The 19,359-nt window shown below is 36.3% G+C and overlaps 1 protein-coding gene across 1 annotated transcript; it reads left to right on the top strand.

Annotated features, from left to right (window-relative positions):
• Positions 1-2,589: 2,589 nt before the first annotated feature.
• LOC140140139 (small ribosomal subunit protein uS2m-like) lies at positions 2,590-14,468 on the top strand. The gene is made up of 4 exons (XM_072161979.1): positions 2,590-2,672; positions 7,885-8,010; positions 9,413-9,532; positions 12,551-14,468. Exons 1-4 carry the CDS (start codon positions 2,600-2,602, stop codon positions 13,081-13,083), a joined length of 852 nt encoding a protein of 283 aa, XP_072018080.1. The 5' UTR covers positions 2,590-2,599; the 3' UTR covers positions 13,084-14,468.
• The last annotated feature ends 4,891 nt before the right edge of the window (positions 14,469-19,359 follow it).

Below are 19,359 nucleotides of genomic sequence, written 5' to 3'. Positions count from 1 at the left end.
CACCTCGGTCATTCTGAACTCAAACAACTCTAACTCTGCTATCTTACACTGCAAAAACAAGTGTTTATATTTAAACACCATAAACACTTGGTGTTATATTACAAACACTAATGTTTGTAATATAACACCAAGTGTTAATTTATGAACATTAGTGTTAGAAAAATTAACATTAGTGTTAGACCATTAACATGAATTATGTGTTTATTAAGTGTTGCTCTGATAAACACAATATTGTGTTTAAATATAAACACTTGTTTTTGCAGTGTAGCTGATAAACAATTCTCCTTTGGAGGTCTGTTAGGGCACTCATTTAGCTACAAAATGACACCAAACACATTTCAATACCTTTTGTTTAAGCAGAGATATAACAATTAGAACGAGTCTCGATTTGGAAAAGCGTAACAAAACCACCATTTTTGGATGGCGAGTTCAAAACGCGTGGCCGTATAGGACCGTGTGCATCTATTTTCTGGATTAGCCCATTATCATTGTTAGTATAGTTTTCCAACAGTGCTCGAAGAGGAAAAGCTATAGGAAAGGAGCTTTCCTTTTTTTCTCAAACGTGAGATTCTGAGGAACAAATAAGCCGGGCAAAAAGTCTTGGAAGTGATCCATGTTCTCTTATATACTACTCTAACAAACTTATTTATAATGTGTAAAATTTTCATCAAGTAACCCAGTTACGTTCTTTTTATTTTAAAGTTTTTCATAGGGCAATTTGTACAAATAATTTTCTTCACAGAATTGGTAGGGTGGATTCACCAAATTGTTACTTTTGTAATGAATTGCCCGAAACAATTTTGCATTTATTTTGTGAATGCAAGAATGTGTCTCCCATGTGGGATGAACTATGTTTTTATATCAACAGTGTCACTGGGGATTCTTTTACATTTTCCAAATTTGATAAAATGTTTGGTATCAGGGATACCTCAGAACATGACCTGTGTATTAATTTCCTTTTTCTGTGCACGTGCCTTAAATTTTACATTCATAAGTGCAGATTTAAACAGACTAACCTTAGTTTCAATGCTTTTCTGAATATGGTCAAATTGAAGCAGAAAATTGAGTATAAAATTGCTGAAAGTAAAGGTAATCTGCGGCTCCATTTAAAAAAATGGACCATTGATCTTGAAGCATCTTAAATTGTTGTCCTTTTCTTCAATTATTTTTCAAACTGATTATGGCAGGATCGAGATGGGTGTAACCATGCAAGTAATGTGTGCACTTGTTTGACACAAGACTGGTGCTTGTGTTTTGTTTGTAAGAGTGAATGTTCTCTTTGTCCATCGTCTTTGTCTCTTTTGTGATTGTCCTTTGTACCTGTTCTTAAAAAATTTGACTATAATATTATGTTTTAATTCATGATCGTTGGGAACTGGTGGCCCATTGTGTATGTTTTTTCTCCCTCCACCAGTTCCAAGAACAGGGAATAAAAAACTTCAAAAAAAAAAAAAAAAAATTTCATCAAGTATTCTTAAGTCTAAAAAATTTTGACAAATCTAAAAAAAAATCTGACAAATCCCAGAAATTGAGGAGGGTGGGTGCTGATTTTTAATGTGGACTGGGACGGTCTTTTGTCAAAATTTGGACCTTTTTTGACCAAAAAAGCATTAAAAAGATATATTTTTTGCTCGCTAAGCTTGCAAATGAGATCGACACGGGTCAAAAAGGGGGCTGAAAACCCTACTCTTTTTAGCGTTGTTTTTGCGCGAGGATGACTTCATGTTTGATTTAGCCCCGAGAAAACTTGTTGATTTAGCCCCCCTAAAATTAACTTTCCCCCATTTCCCCTCCCCGGCCCCCACCCCGAAAAAAATTCCTGGTGCCGACACTGCTTCTGGGACTATTTAGGCCTATACCCCTATAAGCGGACCTGATTTCCATAAAAAACGTCATAGGGCATAGACCTTTATACGTGTAAGCCTATGATGGGACTAGTTTTCGCCGGAAATTTCGGTGATCAAAGTTCCCCCTATAAGACCAAGTGGGTAGGCCTATATGACAATTATTATACCAGAAATGTACCAAAAATGACGTTTAATTCACACTTTGTTCCATTTTTTTTAAATAGATACGTGGGCATGAAATCAGAAAATATGATACCCTTTTCAGACTTAGGCTCTAGGCCTAGAAGAGGTGAATTTGATAGTCCTATAGCACCGTAGCAGGAGAGACTTTTGGGATTTGATATCCTTCATTTGTTGGATTTGATTCCCCTTGTGGGAGTCTCTTTTAATTACTCGCTAGTTTCCCTAAAACGGATCAAGCATGGGAGCTCATGGGTTACCGACCAGTCCAAGAACCCCGGGTTCTAGCCCTGGTTCTGTACCTATAATATTATAGATTTTTGGTCTATAGGCCTATTGATAACATTCACAAAATATTGAATATCCATCATGGTTGGCGTTTTACTTTAAATAACTTAACTGAATGTTTCAATTTCTTGCATCACCCAGTGGCATGTAGGCCTCCTACTTAGGCCATGAAAAAAGTAAAGTGATCTTGTGGTTATGACCGTTATCGCCAACCATACATCAGGGGAACGGACGGTGCTCCTTTCATAAAAGGAATTTATGATTCGTTTAATATGCAAATCGCAATGGCAACTTACATTAGCAAGATTGTGGGACTGTCGAGGAGTTTACAACGGCCGTTTTTGACTTTAAATACAGGTTGAGTAATTCATAAATTTGCTATGGTACAGTATCCTAAATTTGGCTTTAATTTTCAGTGATAGATATGGTATTGACAGAACGGATACTGCGATCATAAGCTTACGACTCGTGTATAAACAGTGTCAGTGAATTCGGCAGACATGACAATTTTGACATACATGATTGCCAGCGCATATACTTAAGCTTAATTCAAACACCATCATATCTGCCAATAAATTGTCCATACATGTAAATACTGTACTGTTACAGACTACATTCGCACACAAGAAAAATAGTCCAAAGAATCAACATGTCCGATGGAGTTTCAGGGAGAATATTACAAATGGCAGCACAAGAGCTTGCCCCAGGACTCACACTGGTGTTTAACAAATCTTTATCTACTGGTAACCTGCCTCAGGATTGGTTAACAGCTAATATAACACCCATATACAAAAAAGGTAACAAAACAACACCTGCTAATTATAGACCAGTGTCAATCACATCAATACCATGCAAAATCTTAGAACACATCATCCACAGCAACACAATGAAACATCTGGATAGACACTCAATACTAACGAGTTGCCAACACGGCTTTAGGGCTAAACATTCATGTGAGACACAATTACTCCAAACAGTGCATGATTTCTCTACTTCACTTGACAAAAACACACAAACAGATGCAATAATAATGGATTTTAGCAAAGCCTTCGACTCGGTACCCCACAATAGGCTATTACTGAAGATGGACAGATATGGAATAACCGAATACGCATACTTGGGTAAAAATTTCTTGACAAAACGTAAACAGAGGGTGGTTGTTGATGGAGAGCATTCAAATTATGTTGATGTGCGTTGGGCGTGCCACAGGGCACCGTGTTAGGCCCATTACTCTTCCTGCTCTTTATCAACGACCTCCTCTGAACACAAAGTCAACAATTAGACTTTTTGCTGACGATTATGTGATGTATAGGAACATTAAAAATGACACACAGACGCACAAACACTACAGAATGATCTTGACACCCTTTCTGTATGGCAAGACAACTGGCAACTCAGGTTCAACCCTGACAAATGTTATGTGCTTAAGATATCCCGTTCAAAGAAACCAAAGACTCATCAATATAAATTAGGTAACACCACATTAGCTCAAACATCATCACACACGGACCTAGGTGTTGAGATATCTGAAGACCTTAAGTGGAATAATCATATCAACAAGATTACCGCTAAGTCTAGTAGGGTTCTCGGTTTCATCAAAAGGAACCTGAGATCTTGTCCAAGCAATTTAAGATCAAAAGCTTTCCAGACACTGGTCCGTCCCCACTTAGAATATTGCTCAACAGTGTGGAATCCTCATACCAAAGAGTTGACTGATAAAATTGAAACCATCCAGAGAAGAGGAGCAAGATTCAGTATTCAGTGATTACAGGCGTACCAGCAGCGCTACCACCATGCTGAAGAAACTAGCCTGGAACCCACGCCGCCTGCGGAGGAAAGTCGCATGTGTATCTATGTTTCATAAAATTGTCAACAATCAGGTAGCCATCCCGCACTGCAATTCGTGCAGCCGGTCCAAACGCGCAAATCTTCACGCCTCAGCCATAATCAATCTTACAGTAGACTAACAGGAAGAACTGATCAATACATGAACTCATATTTCCCACTCACAACCAAGAGTTGGAACAACCTACCGCAACAACTAGTGGACATTAAACCATCTACATAATTCAAGACAGCCGTGGCTGAGCACATCTTCAGCCAGGAAGAAAGCACCCAACGAGAATAAGTAACCGAAAGCACCCCTCTACATCCTCTCGCCTGACCTCCGAAGGAGGTGTTGAGAGTACCTATCAGATTCAGATTCAGTTGCCACGGTAACACAACTTCACTGATGTGGCGGGACGGATTGATAAACTTCATGTACCGTACCGTATTTGTGAACACAGTACATTTGTTGAATTTTTATCAAAAGTACTGGGATAAAACATTTGTTTCTAACATTGGTATTAACTTCAACTATCCTTCTTTTGTTATGGAAGAAATTATAAAATTCACCCCCCTCTTTATAGTACGTTCATTAATTTTTAAAAATCATGTCAATGTGGCGGGACGGAATGTGGCGGGACGGAATTTTGTCCACCATGTCAAAATCAAGAAAAAAAGCAATTGATTCACTTTAAAACTGACAAAATTGTCTTTTCTTTCACTTCCAATGAAAAATTATTGCAAAATATTGACTGAGAAAGAAATTTTTCATCCTTTCCTGAACTTAAAAAAATCATCTCAAAATGTGGCGGGGCCATGTTTTACATCATAGACCCTTAAAATAGAATTATTGCTGGCATCCTACCACAAAAGGCCTGAAAAAGAAGAAGTTAAAATGGCTCTGAGTCTAGCAAAGTTGATGAATTAAATTTTTGTGTACTCAGGAATGTTTATTAGGATAATAGTTGATATTTTGGAAAGTTTTGACCCAAATTTTTTTTTTTTTTCTTCCGGAACGTAAAAAAATCACCTCAAAATGTGGCGGGACGGAATTTTACACATATTTTAATTTATTTCTTTATTTTTGCAAAGTCCACTGACATTTTTTTAGTGCTGAAATTGTCCATACAGAAGACCTTTATAATACCATATAACAAAAAAATTAAAATATTTTTAAAATGTGTTGTAACATCAAATTTCACAATTCCGTCCCGCCACACCGAGAGGGCGCTACGTGTGTATTTTATTGCTTGCATTCCGAAATTGACGGGCAAATTTTACTTTTTTTTTGCCGTTTCGTAATCTTTGGTAAGTAGTCTATCAAACCAGAGGAGAAATTCACTCCTGTGACAATTTCTAAATTTTAGGTTGAGTGATGACCATTTTTGGCTCTGGCCCAGAACAGGATCATGTCAGAAATTAATATTTTGTTCTGTGTCTGATTATTCGGACTAACTTGAAACTTGATTCTGAGTTTAGCGTCCACCGCCCGCGTTATGAATTTTGTGCTGCGTTTGAGATGTAAAATCTGAAAATAATTAATTATTGTGCAAATTACTACTAAACCAGAAAGCATTGAAAGAAAATTTGTTGTGCAAAATTTTTAAACCCTTTTTTTTTTTGTATTTGAACCCTTCAAAATCTATAGAAAGCCTTGAGAACTATCAGATGAATCCATCTAAATATTTTAGCATTAAAAATATACAGGTTTTTGACCCTTGCTCTATCCAATTATTTCAATTATACCTTTGGGATACCAGGGTAGACTAGAAGAGAAATCGACCTAGCCAAAATGTTTTTACCAGATGGACATTGTTGATATTGTAAATAATTTACAAGACCTAGTTTTGACAAATTGGTGCCAAAATTTATTTCATAATGTTCTGCATGATTGTTATTTTTGTATCCCCCCATTTCACGGAGAGGTTAGTACAAATTGGAGTGAAGAAGACTGGCAAAGTGGCATGGTATACTTGGTTTGTACATTTAGTTTGTTTTAAAACTTGAAAAACAAAAAGCAAGATAAATACTTTTATAATGTGTGTTTTTGACATATTGCGAAAGGCGATACCCAATTAGAATGAACAAAAGTGCATAAGCATTGGTAAAAGGCCGCTGATAATGAAACCCTGAAAATAATGAATAATGAAATAGTTGCCTCATTATGAGCTGAAAAAAATATGACGCTAAACTCAACATCAAGTTTCAATAGCCTAAACGAAACCAGCAATGACCGGGGGGGCATGGGTGGAACTTCCCCCAGTCAGAACTGATTTCCCCCAGCAGTAGAGTCCCAACCCCAAAATAGGCGAATTCACCAAATAGTGAGAAATGGTATTGCCCATCCACAACACCTTCCTCGAGAAGTCTAGCCAAGAATTTGTTCACCGATCAGGGTTATAGCCTAGGCAAATTTTAGTGCCGGGTAAAATTTATATGAAATGGTAAAAAAATTGAAATTTTGATAAGAATTGCTAATTTTTATACTGGTTGTTCATTGATTTTGAGACTGGAGTGCCGAGTATTTGGGCTCAAAATTAACTTGAGTGCCGGGCAGGGCCGCCCGCCACCGCCCAGCGTAGCTACAACCCTGTCACCGATAGCTTCACATTCTAGGCTAGAGACCATTGCATTCAAAATCTAGTCGGATTCGCTGAAGCATGACACCGTGTAAAGCAAAGCAATGGAAGTTCAGAAGTAAACACAGCTGATCATGACAGGTGATTGCATCAAATATGTTGCAAAAATTACACTTCAGCAAAATTTTACGACTGTCCAAAATAGGCAAGTCTTGCTTAAAAGATACAGTTGACTCATCGAAATAACTTTCATTCAAAATTTCAACATTAACAGAATAAATAACCTCCGGTGCAAATAATTGCACCGCTGTCCGACCGAAAAATGATAGCAACACACTCTAGCATCAATTCAAAATTATTTGATATCAGAAGGACATTCTTCATATTCAGAATGCAATTTGATATGTCTGATGTGCACTCCATGTCCCACAAAAAATACTGTGCAAATGTTGCTATCCGAGCCCTTAAGGTCATGAAAACGTTTTAAAATATATGAAAGTTGTCCAAATGTTATTTGGGAATTTACATTTTCGAAAAATATTTTGCAGAAAATTTTCAAAAAATGTTTTTTGAATGTTATTTAAATGTTTTATACATCCGGACAAATAAATGTTTCCTCTATATCGATTTTATGTTTGCTGGGTTGGTTGCAAGTATCTGCTTTATTTATTCTTGTTCATTGGTTAGTCAACTTAGTCTCAAGTTCTGTAGTGACATATTATTGCAGTGTCGAATTGCACGTGTAAAGATAATTGCAGAGTGTACACAGATGGTTTGTCATAGTCCGAATAATCAGACCCAGAACAAAATATTTCTGACATGATCCTGTTCTGGGTCTGAACTGTTTCCATATGAAATCTTGATGGCAAATAGGACAAAAGAAGCACATGATTCTACTTGACAGCTTTTTAATCCCTATTCATGTTACATGAATCATGCTATTGTGGACCATCCTTCTGATACTTGAGTGTTTGGACAAGCGGAACAGTCTTTTCTCTACCTCTCTGTTTGTAAACAAACCAGGAGGTTGAAATCGTCCTCCTCGCCGAATACGAAAGTCAGCGTAATAGTATGGCACTAGGTTTTGGCAGTTGTTTCTGTGCGTTTCATGTATTCATATTCAATGGTTTAAATATTTCATGATTTTGTTTTTGTTTTTTCAGTTTCAAGAAGATGTGCTGGTGACAAATGCATTCTTACAAGAGGTTTCCTAACATCTTCCTATCAAGCATCTGCTCCAGTCACAAGTGATATCGGCAATGTGTCCTCTGTATTAACATCACAAAAAGGTACTGGTACAGCTCAACTTCCCGTGCTTTGCCTAACCAGACAGTCCATGCCAAAATTGTTACTACACCTTTACTTTTCATCAAATCTCTTTTTGATGTCTGTCATTTTGAACATCACACTTGAAAGATGTATGCTATGTAGAAACTTTATTTTGCAATTTCATAATTTGCATATTATTAGCATATTTGCAAGAAAAAACATGAAAATCAATAAATACCTATATTTTTCACAATTTCAATATTTTATTAGAAATTAAGCATGTAGGCTGTTTGTTATGACTTGATGAATGAAGTTGTTAAAACAGATTTTGATATTTTTCCTTATTTTTCCTTTTTTGCCCCAAAATGTGTAAAAATCAACATTTTTTTTTTGACCTATATTTTCTTTGAATATTTATCAAATTTTTTAATTTAGGTATAATACAGTGCAGAAAAAGATGTCAAAAAAATCTGTTAAAACAGATTTCCAATAAATTGTTCCATTTTCCATTTTGGGTTAAATACTCAATTTTCATGCTGGATATTTGAAACATAAAATGAAAACATGTCCATTGCACTTTTTCCTCGAGATGTACTATAATATCAAGGTTACGGATATATTATAATCCCTTCTTATCTTCACTGATCCATCAGATACCTATTGTTATGAATGATCAATGAAAAGGTTCAGAACTGGGCTACTAATGGTCTGTCAAGTATCTATAGCTATTTTCATGACTGTGTCAACTCAAAAATCATGCAAGGTCGAATGTAGGAAAAGTATGATCAGTTGAGCTGTACATAATTTCTTTCCCTCATTGGTAGATCATCATTATCCTTTTTTTTTTCGACCTCTTTACTACTATTTTTCTGGTTTTCTTTCTATCTCTCTTTTGTTTGTTTGTTTGTTTGTTTGTTTGTTTGTTTGTCCTGAATGAATTGCTTGCACTGATTGACAACCTCATGTTTAATTCTATATTATCTCATCAATAAGCAGGTTTTGGTGTATCTCATACATTGTAGCAGTAAAATTTAGGCCTACAATATGTTCGTATAGGCTCGATGTCGAACAAGATCAGTTGCTAGTGCTATATATTTTTGCTTCTAAAAAACAAACAGCATGGACGATTCAACTCAGAACTTGGAATAGGAATGCTTGGGGCAGGCCGCGACAATTTTTTTTCAATTGCCCAATCTGGCAGCCATAACAGTAAAATGACTTGCCCGATGGACAGACTGCAATGTGAGGTAGAAAACATAATGTGTTTCAATCGGACTTGATAGACCACCCACCTTTGAATAACAAAAACTGAAGGATCAAGAACTGGCACACTTCTCCCAACCCTGACTGATGAGCTGCATAAGCATTTGATCATTTACTGACATATATTTTATACTCTTTTTTTTTTATGTCATTTTTCAGATGCACAGAATCTTTCTCCTCCAGAGGATCCCCTAGATCATCCCGATTTCTTTGGAGTGAGAGATCTTGTGACTTTGCGTAACCTCTTCAATGCAAGAGTACATCTTGGCCACAAAGAAGGTATGTGTACTTGTGTGAAATGAAGTGAGCTGGTGCCTGCCCTACATGTAGTGCAGGGATGGCCGGTTGGCAGTATAACCTGTATTTGGGGTACATGACTAGTGGCTAACAAATTACTTGGTTATACTGATTATAGGTTTTGGATTCCAAAATTGGCCTGGCTATATTTTCTGATTGCGATTTTTTAAAACTAAGAAATTTTCCTAGTCTTTTAAGGCCAATATATATTGGGACTTTTTTCTGGGTGATTTTTGGCTGGGACCAGCTTCAAATTTTGGTTTTCCTCTGCGATGTTGAATTTTCTAGTTGCTATTGATGACTTTTAATAATGAAAATCCGAGGGGGGGGGGTCTTTGCAAAATTTTGTACAGGAATATGCTAAGCAGACTTTTGGATGCTGACAAGTTTATGTTACACATTAAGGGGTAAAAAAATATCTAATATAATACCTTTCATGATGTTTAACATATGTGACATGATCAAGGGGAATGAGTCACATGTCGACCTTGGTCGAAAATGGGTTTTACTTATGTTACGAAGAGGACATTTAGAGCTTTCAGAAACTGAAAACCCCATGTTGATATGAGTTTTCTTTGCAAAGTTACATAAATTTATCAATTGCTGAAAACAACATAAAACAAAAGAATTTTGACACCTTCTTTGCCAATATCTCAAAATCATTATTAGCGACATCCGACTCATTCCCCTTGATTGTGTCACATATATGTAAAGTGTATTTGAGGGGGTAAGTTGGTAGCTTAAGCGGTAAAAAACCCACACTTTTAAGCGTAAAGAAAATCCTGATGGACAGGCACTTTTGGACAAGCAATTAAAATGCTTAACCCAGGCAAAAATCCTTGATGAGATAATACCATTTGCATTATCAGTAGTCTGAATGTAGTACAGCAGTCACCATTTTTATATTGCGAATATATATCAGAGCTGCCAACATTTGAATCTTGAAAAAAGGGAGATTTCCTGTTGCAATCAGGGAGATTTGTCAAAATGTGTACATCTTAATGGGCTAAAACCATTTCCTTTTCAGGAGATGACCAAAATTAAGGGTTCTGAAGGGTTAAAAGTAGGGAGTCTCCTGCGAAAAGAGGGAGAGTTGGCAGCTCTGATATATGAATGGTGGTGATTCGGTATACATTGTATGATGGCAATTTCTAAGCATTTATATGTGATCAGGGGTGCCTTTCATTAACATTTATAACACATCATAATTGCAAATCTTCCATAGGATTTATATTAGAGTTGCCATGGGTTTGGACTTGCAATGGGCTATTCCATCTATTCCACACTCCGCCTTTGGAATACTTAGCTGAAGTCTTCCACAGAGGGAGTATGAATTTTAAATAGAACAGACAATACGCGGATTTAGGGTTTTTTTTACCGGAAGTCAATTTGTGCCGAAATTCCTTCCCACAATGCAATATGCGTGTTGCATAACAAAGAATATTGATTAACCTCCGAACTGTATCTATTGTTATGCAAAACGCTTATTGCATTGTGGGAAGGAATTTCGGCACAAATTGACTTCCTGTAGAGAAACCCTAATTTCGCGTATTGGATATCTTCCATTTTTAATATTCACTCCAGTTGTGGAAGATATCTAGATAAAGCCATTATACAGGGGAGTATGGGTTTCATAATAATAATTTACCCTTGCCAGTTCCATTTGAAAAACATACTCCCTCTGTGGAAGATGTTTCTTAAATCTTCCACAGGGGTATTGCTGATATCAAATAGACTAGCCAAATGGGTAATGACTTTTGAAGCATTCTAAATTTTAGTGACATTTACCCTAATCAAACAGAAGGAGGCCAATGTGGTTAAAAAGTTAAATTTTCAGATTTTTGTATGAGAAAGACCTTTTACAGCTATATTATGCTGTAAGAATGAATGCCCAGTTATAGTAGAAAGCATCCAGTATTAAAAAAAAACATTCATGAAAATTTGAGTGATAAATCAGTTCATAACTGGAAAAAAACCTTCACTACATTGCCTACATTTTGCTTGATTAGATCACATTAAAGAAACAGAAAAGGCCTTCTTAGAATTGCTTACTTGCTTAAGATGAGTGGTGTCCTCGAACTACAACAGCACGCCAAACCCTTCTGTCCTGCATGGCCGTTCCCAAATCCATACATGTAACATCCAGTCCAGTGTCCTGATCAATACATCCATGTATGTTAGAGGGGGTCTACCAGGTTTTCTGTTTCCATGTTTTGGTGTCCAATGGATCAGCTTGGCTACAGGCTCATTTTAATTACCATTATATATCTGGACCTGTGGGTGTCACAAAGTGGGCCACCTTGGGGAAAAATTGAATACCTGAGTGGAAGAAGGGCCCAACTCCATCAAAACTGTTTTTGAGATATTAAGAAAAAACTTAATATTTGGAAAAGTTTTATAGACAGAATGTTTTCATCTTCAGGGGACCTTTAATACATGACCATACAATATCACATACATTCAAAATTATATATGATGTTTCCATGGCAACGGTACAGGTCTTAATACAAGCTGGAGTTGGGCCCTTCTTCCACTAATATACTGCAAGTGCCAGTTCCGTAAGCAGATGTGTTATAAATAGCTACAGAAATTTGATAATTATCCACTAATTGCATAAATAGAAGCAAGTAATATGTAAAGCAAGAAAGTTCTTTGTAGTGAAAAGCAGATTTCATAGATGAAAAAAAAATCCTCTTTAACCCAATATTTGTGGAAGAAGGGCCCAACTCCATGGAGTTGGGCCTTTCTTCCATGAAAACCATGATTAAGTGTATGTGGAAGACTATTTAGAGAGTGGATTTTGGCTCATCTTTCACACACAAGGAAGAACAGTCTGTTGGCGATAAAATGCTGTGCCTAAATCATTTTTGTAAAAAATTGGAGTTGGGCCCTTCTTCCACTTAGGTATTCAATTGCTTTGTGAAAGTTCGTTTGGGCAGGTTCTTTTGAATTGTTGACTTGGGTAAAATATTGGCAAAACTTTATTTATTTACTCAACAGGTATGTTAGATGAAAGAATGAAGAGATACATCTATGGATCGCGACAAAAGCAGCTCATCATCGACCTGGACCAGACCAAGACACTCTTACAAGACGCTCTCAACTTCACCGCTCACGTCGCCTTCCGTAACGGAATCATCCTGTTCATAGGCAGCTTACATCAGCATGTGCCTACCATCGAAACACTGGCGGCAGAGTGCAAGGAATATGCTCATACGAGGCATTGGAAGATGGGAACTTTCACTAACGCTGCTTTGGACGTGAGGTTGCCAGATCTGATGATATTTCTACATACTTTAGATACATCATTTAAACCGCACATGGGGGTCGTTGAAGCGGCTAAAATGAACATTCCCACCATTGGGATTTTAGACTCAAATTGTAATCCAAAGTTGATAACGTATCCCATACCAGGAAATGACGATACGCCGACAGCGATAGAACTGTACTGTTCATTGTTTAAGACGGCGATATTACAGGGGAAAAAGAAGAGGAAAGAGTGGATAAAGAAAGGCTATCTGAAGCCAGAATGAAGATTCTATTGATACTAAGTTGTTTTTTTGCCATCAGGCTATTTTAGTTGCAATCCATACACCCCCAATGGAAGACACAACATTTAAATCTTTCACACAAGGAGTGTTTCAAATGGGGATACCTGAATGGGTGACTCCATTTGAATTCTACACCCCCTATGTGGAGATTAAGGTCATGTCTTCCATAGGGGGAGTGTGGATTTTAAATGGAATAGCCTATTTTTATAAGGATTCTAGATGTCTAAGTGAATTATTGTAGAGATGAGTCAACATGTGTTTATAATTAGTACACCCTAGGCCTGTTATCGACTGTGTATGTGTCGTATTATCGTCGATATGACCCTAAATCCGACATGTCAAAATAAATTGTCCATTTTCGACACTTTACGACACATATCAAAAAGGGAAAAAATGAAATTTCCATGCTATATTGTGAGAATAAGCTTAGGCCTACCGTACGATCATGTTTTCATTGGAAAGTCGAAAATTACCTCCCGAATTTGACCCGAACCTGGAAGTAGAACAAACCAGGAAGTATGTTTACATGTACACCTGAAGTCAACAACGTAACTCATATCGGCGTGATTTTAAGCTTATCTATCGACTTTTTTCAGCATTTTAATATCTCACTACTAGTTTAGACGCATGTCGATTGTCATATTTTTTTCCCCGACGAAGTGTTGAATTAGAAATCATATGTCAATAACAGGCCTAGTACACCCTCTGTTGGTCTGAACTTTTTGCATTGACTTTGGCACAACTTTATCAAACTGCTTATAGGTGCTACAAAGTACTTAAATTACAAAATGAAAACAAAGGTTTTGCAAATTTGGGTTTGAAAATATTTTGATCTGCCATAAACACTGTGTATTATTTGTGAAACGATCTGGTCCATGGGGGCCAAAGGCGGCAAATTTGATACTGAGATAAAGGTAAAAATATGGAGTAAAAAACAATAAAATACATAAGAAAATACACATCAGAAAACTTCATAACTTTAGAACCAAGTATGCTAGACCTTTGGTGTTTTCAGTAAATGATAGCCTATTGTATGTATAATGTAATACTAATAATTACAGTAACTCAATTTTCAAAAATGCCTCCTTTGCCCCCATGGACCAGATCGTGTCACATTTGTCTTGGACATCATGAATGTAAACATGTGACGTCGTAGGTCAACTCATAGTGTACAACACCCAATCACCGGAGGGTAGCGGTCTTTCGACATGACAGTGCATGTATGTAAGTGAATTGGGACAATACTTCATTCACTAACCCAGCAAACACAAAAATTGTCCTAAACATTATAAATGTGTTATAAACGGGTTTTGGTTATATTAAAAATGTTTTAATTTTGGGTTATATACAGGTCATGAAAATGTTTTTAAGATGTTTTAAAATAGTACAACAACATTTTTAAATGTTGTTAAAATGTTATTGTAAAATATTTTTCCAAAATATTTTGTTAACTCTTAAAAAACATTATGTTTGAATGTTTTTGCATAAAGTTTTCAAATTTAAAAAAAAATATTATTAGAACATTTTATACCCATTAAATTATATAACCTGACAAAAAAACGTTTTCTGTAAAACTTTTTGTGTTTGCTGGGAAGTGTTTACATTGTTACCATCATAAACATTTGAGACAGTTAAAGGAGTATTTCATGATCCTAACATCCTCTTTTATGACATTTTTCAGTAGATATCCGCGAAAAATGCTTATTCCCAAAAATTTCAGTGGATTCCGATTTTACGTTTGCAAGTTATGCATGATTATGTGTATTACACTGCTCCATAGACAATGTGTTGTAATTTTGTTCTGGTATACCAGAACGAAATTCAAATTTCACAATATCTTTGCAAAAAGAATTATTCTGCAAGAAATATTTTGTACATAATAGAGTTGGGCGACTATCACTTATGTAGCAAGAGGTTTCCAGTGATATAAAAATCTCAACTTTTTTTGAGAAAAGTGGGGGGATGATGCTGTGGATCACGAAATGCCCTTTTAATATTTGTTTTGCATCACTTGTACATGAATGCCATTAATTTTCTAGAATATGCTATTAGGCCTACTAATTTGTCAATGTAACTGTAAGTTTGCTGTGACACAATTCATATTATTTTTCAGTAATTTACCCATAACTAAATTGGCAGTCTCAGCGCTTTGTGGAGTGGTATTCAGATGGTTCTGATAGCAATATCGCATGTTAGACGATAAACCGGGAGCTGGTTCCCTGTATTGTAACTTTTATTGGCTAGCATGCGTCTTGCTATACTTTACAATGAAAACCATCTGATTAGCACTTTGCATGCTCTGCGCACAGAAAAATGAGTATGAGGTCATGTTTTCCATGTGCTGTGTGGAGTGATATTGAGATGGTTCTCAAAGTAAACTACCTGGAACTGGTTCCCGGTGTTGTGACTTTATCTGTTAGTATGCGTTTTGCTTTACTTTACATTGAAAACCATCTGAATAGCACTTTGCATGCACTGTGCACAGAAAAATGAGTATAATGAGGTCATGTTTTCCATACTGTGCTATGTGGAGTGATATAGAGATGGTTCTTGATGTAAACTAGCGAGATCACATGCTAGATGATAAACCAGGAATTGTTTTTTTTTGTTATTTCTTCTTTAAAACCTGGGACACTCAATCAGTTGAAAACACAATTAACCATCTGTTCTTCCTTGAGGCCCAGGTTCCCTGTGCTGTAACTTTATCGTATAGCATGCATCTTGCTATACTTTAGATTGGAAACCATCTGAATAGCACTCTGCACGCTCTGCGAACAGAAATGTTAGTATTGAGGTCAGGTTTTCCATGTGCTGTGTGGAGTGATATTGAGATGGTTCTCAAAGTAAACTACCGGGAACTGGTTCCCTGTGTTGTAACTTTATCGTCTAGCATGGGTCTTGCTATACTTTAGATTGAAAACCATCTGAATCAGGGCCGGATTTACCATAGGGCCAGATGGGCCCGGGCCCCCAAATTTTTGGGCCCCAAAAATTGGCCTGTGCAGTGTGCATCTTCCATTTTAGCCGAAAAACACCATGTTTTGAGCCAAAATAGCCTACAAAAATTTCGCACGCACTGGCCTATAATATATGGTCATTTTCACGGTAAAGGGTGTAACTTTGGATTTTTAACATTTTAATCCGTAGTGTTCTAATAAAGCCACAGAATTCCATGATTTTTGGCCACATAAGTCATCTAGTTAGCAGCTACTTTGGGTAGCATAATCAGCTTTGGGAGTTACTGCATTCAGTTTTAGCAGGCTTAAATGTACTTAATATTGCCATTTTGAAAAACTATAAAAACAGTAACATTTTGTAAAACCCTGTGTTTTCTTCAGTTAGTTCATGGATAATTTTTCTTATCCTGAAAGTACAGTCATATGTTCAGTAAACACTGCCACATTAGATTTAATTGTGAACAGCCCTGTATTTTTGAGAACCGGACTTGATATTTGTTGTTTCGAGGCTTCATTTTCCGTTAACAATTGTTAACAAACTTTGTGGGTGTAGCTTTGGTTCATAATTCTTGGTTATTTCTTCACTTCTTCTTGATTCATAACAGTTGTTATCTTAACTTGAAATGGGTAACAAAAATTAGTCGATTTGCAAGCTTTTAAAATTTTTATAAAATCTTGACTTCAAAGAGCCGTTTTTCCGTTAACTTTTTGAAGCCCTCGAAACAAACTGTTCAGCAAGCTTGTGCAAATATAAATAAAAGAGCTCATCCAATCTATTTATCAAAATGTAGCAAAGTAGATCCTCAAGTCACATGTTTTTAAATCGTGGAGATATATATCACCGTTTGAAAATGGGACCCAATACAAACTTTCCGTTAACAATTGAAGCCTCCGAAACAAATGAAGCCTCCGAAACAACAATAAGATTAATTATCATCTATGCATATCTAAATTGGTGTGTTTCATACTGATATCTGCATTGTAATTATTACTTGATATGTGCAGAATGTCATAAATTTAAAAAAATTGACATTATGGTTAATGTTTGAAAAATATACTGATACCCAAAAAAGCCTGTTTCGGAGGCTTCACATGCAAAAAACACCATACTTAACAAATGGGTGAAAAAATTAACATGTCATAAATCTACAATATCTGCCGCATAGAATCATTGATTCAATATACACAAGAAAATAACAGCTTAGATGATCCCAACACTGTTGTTTTCAAAAAAACTACTTCTGCAATGTTTAACAATTGTTAACATGAAGCCTCCGAAACATAAAAATGACTTGCTGTGATAATTTAATTTTGTCACAACTGAAATTCAATACTTAGAAGCAAAGCATGAAAATTGGTAATTGTGATATTTTTTACCTATTTTTTATGTCAACTTGTAGTGGTTAGCCAAATATTTTACTTTTATGATCACCTGTGTTGTTAACTGAAGCCTCCGAAACGCAAATCGTTTGAATTGCCAATTCTAAAAAATAACTCCAATTTCTGTGAAACTTGGCTGGGAGGTTCCTTTCATCAAGTAGTATTTGTACATGAAGTTAGACATTCAAATTATTTTAGGAACCCAATTAAAACTTAAAAAATATGTTTAAGGTTTGGAAATTTCCATTGTAAATGACACTTGATGTTAAAAATTTTCAAAACTGCAATTACAAACATAGCAAAACATGGTATAAAATTTAACTTATATCTGTTGACTTACTTTTGAATGGGATTTCACATGTATTCCAGCTTTCATGTCATAATTTTCTGAGGTTATGTAAAATACATTTTTCTTAGATTTTAACCAAAATGTTATGGAAATGTCAAATTTTTTATTAGAAATCAAAAGGTTTAAGCCTTGAAACATTATTTTACTGGAATTTAAGTTGCTTCTATGCATGATTTCAGTAAACAGAAACATATTTAAGTGGTTTGAAATTTTGACCCAAAAAATCAAAAGTTACACCCTTTACTGTGAAAATGACCATATAGCAAAATCAGCTTCAATATAGTCTTAAATTTAAATATTTTCACGCGCTTCGCGCACAAATGTCCTAGTAAGATCTAAAAAAGTTGCCACTTGAGTGCACATGCCTTCCTCAAGGTGCGTTTGGGGCCTCCAAATTTTGGCCTGGCCCAGGGCCCCCCAAAAGGGAAATCCGGCCCCGATCTGAATAGCACTCTGCACGCTCTGTAAACAGAAATATTAGTATTGAGGTCATGTTTTCCATGTGCTGTGTGGAATGCTATTCAGATGGTTCTCAATGTAAACTACCAGGAACTGGTTCCCAGTGTTGTAACTTTATTGTCTAACGTGCATCTCGTATACTTTACATTGAAAATCATCGTAATAGTACTACTGCATGCTCTGTGCACAGAAATATTAGTATGAGGTCAAGTTTTTCATGCGCTATGTGGAGTGCTATTAAGATGGTTCTCGATGTAAACTAGGGAGATTTCATGCTAGACGACAAACCAGGAACTGGTTCCCTGTGTTGTAACTTCAACGTTTAGCATGCGTCTTTCTATACTCTGGATTGAAAGCCATCTGAATAGCACTCTGCACGTTCGGTGCACAGAAATATTTGTATTGAGGTCAAGTTTTTCATGCGCTATATGGAGTGCTATTAAGATGGTTCTCGATGTAAATGGAGTACTATTAAGATGGTTCTCGATGTAAACTAGGGAGATCGCAAGCTAGCCGATAAACCAAGAACTGGCTCCTGGTGTTGTTACTTCAACTTCTAACACGCGTCCTGCTATACTTTACATTGAAAACCATCTGAATTAGCACTCAGCATGATCTGTACATAGAAAAATGATTGTTGAGGTCAAGTTTTCCATGTGCCAGCCCCCAAATTAAGAATTGCCATCATTTAATTTGAGGGCTGCCATGTGCTATGTGGAGTGTTATTTGGATGGTTGTCATTGTAAACTAGCGAGATTGTATGCTCAACAATAAACCGGGACCTGGTTCCATGTTGTAACTTCATCATCTAACATGCATCTTGCAATACTTTACATTGAAACCACCTGAATAACGCTCTGCGCACAGAAAAATGAGTAGTGAAATCAAGTTTTCCATGTGCTATGTGGAGTGCTATTCAGATAGTAGTCAATGTAAACTACCATGAAACTGCATGATTCCTGGTATTGTAACTTTATCGTCTAGCATGCGTCTATCTTGCTATACTTTAGCTGATAAACCAGGAACTTGTTCCCGGTGTTCAGTCTAGCTTGTGTGTTGCTACATACATACATTACATTGAGAATAGTGGTGCATAGAAAACTTAACCTTGAT

Source organism: Amphiura filiformis, chromosome 18 (assembly GCF_039555335.1).
Source record: "Amphiura filiformis chromosome 18, Afil_fr2py, whole genome shotgun sequence".
NCBI classification, from domain to species: domain Eukaryota; kingdom Metazoa; phylum Echinodermata; class Ophiuroidea; order Amphilepidida; family Amphiuridae; genus Amphiura; species Amphiura filiformis.
The sequence above is the reverse complement of the archived record's forward strand: the minus strand, read 5'-3'. Positions and strand labels throughout refer to the sequence as shown.

Bases quoted from the DNA above. Each gene is read 5' to 3' on its own strand.
- LOC140140139 (XM_072161979.1), top strand. From the start codon at position 2,600: ATGGCAACTTACATTAGCAAGATTGTGGGACTGTCGAGGAGTTTACAA. The intron at 8,011-9,412 runs GTACTGGTACAG...GTCATTTTTCAG, and splicing joins TGTATTAACATCACAAAAAG to ATGCACAGAATCTTTCTCCT. The intron at 9,533-12,550 runs GTATGTGTACTT...TTTACTCAACAG, and splicing joins ACATCTTGGCCACAAAGAAG to GTATGTTAGATGAAAGAATG.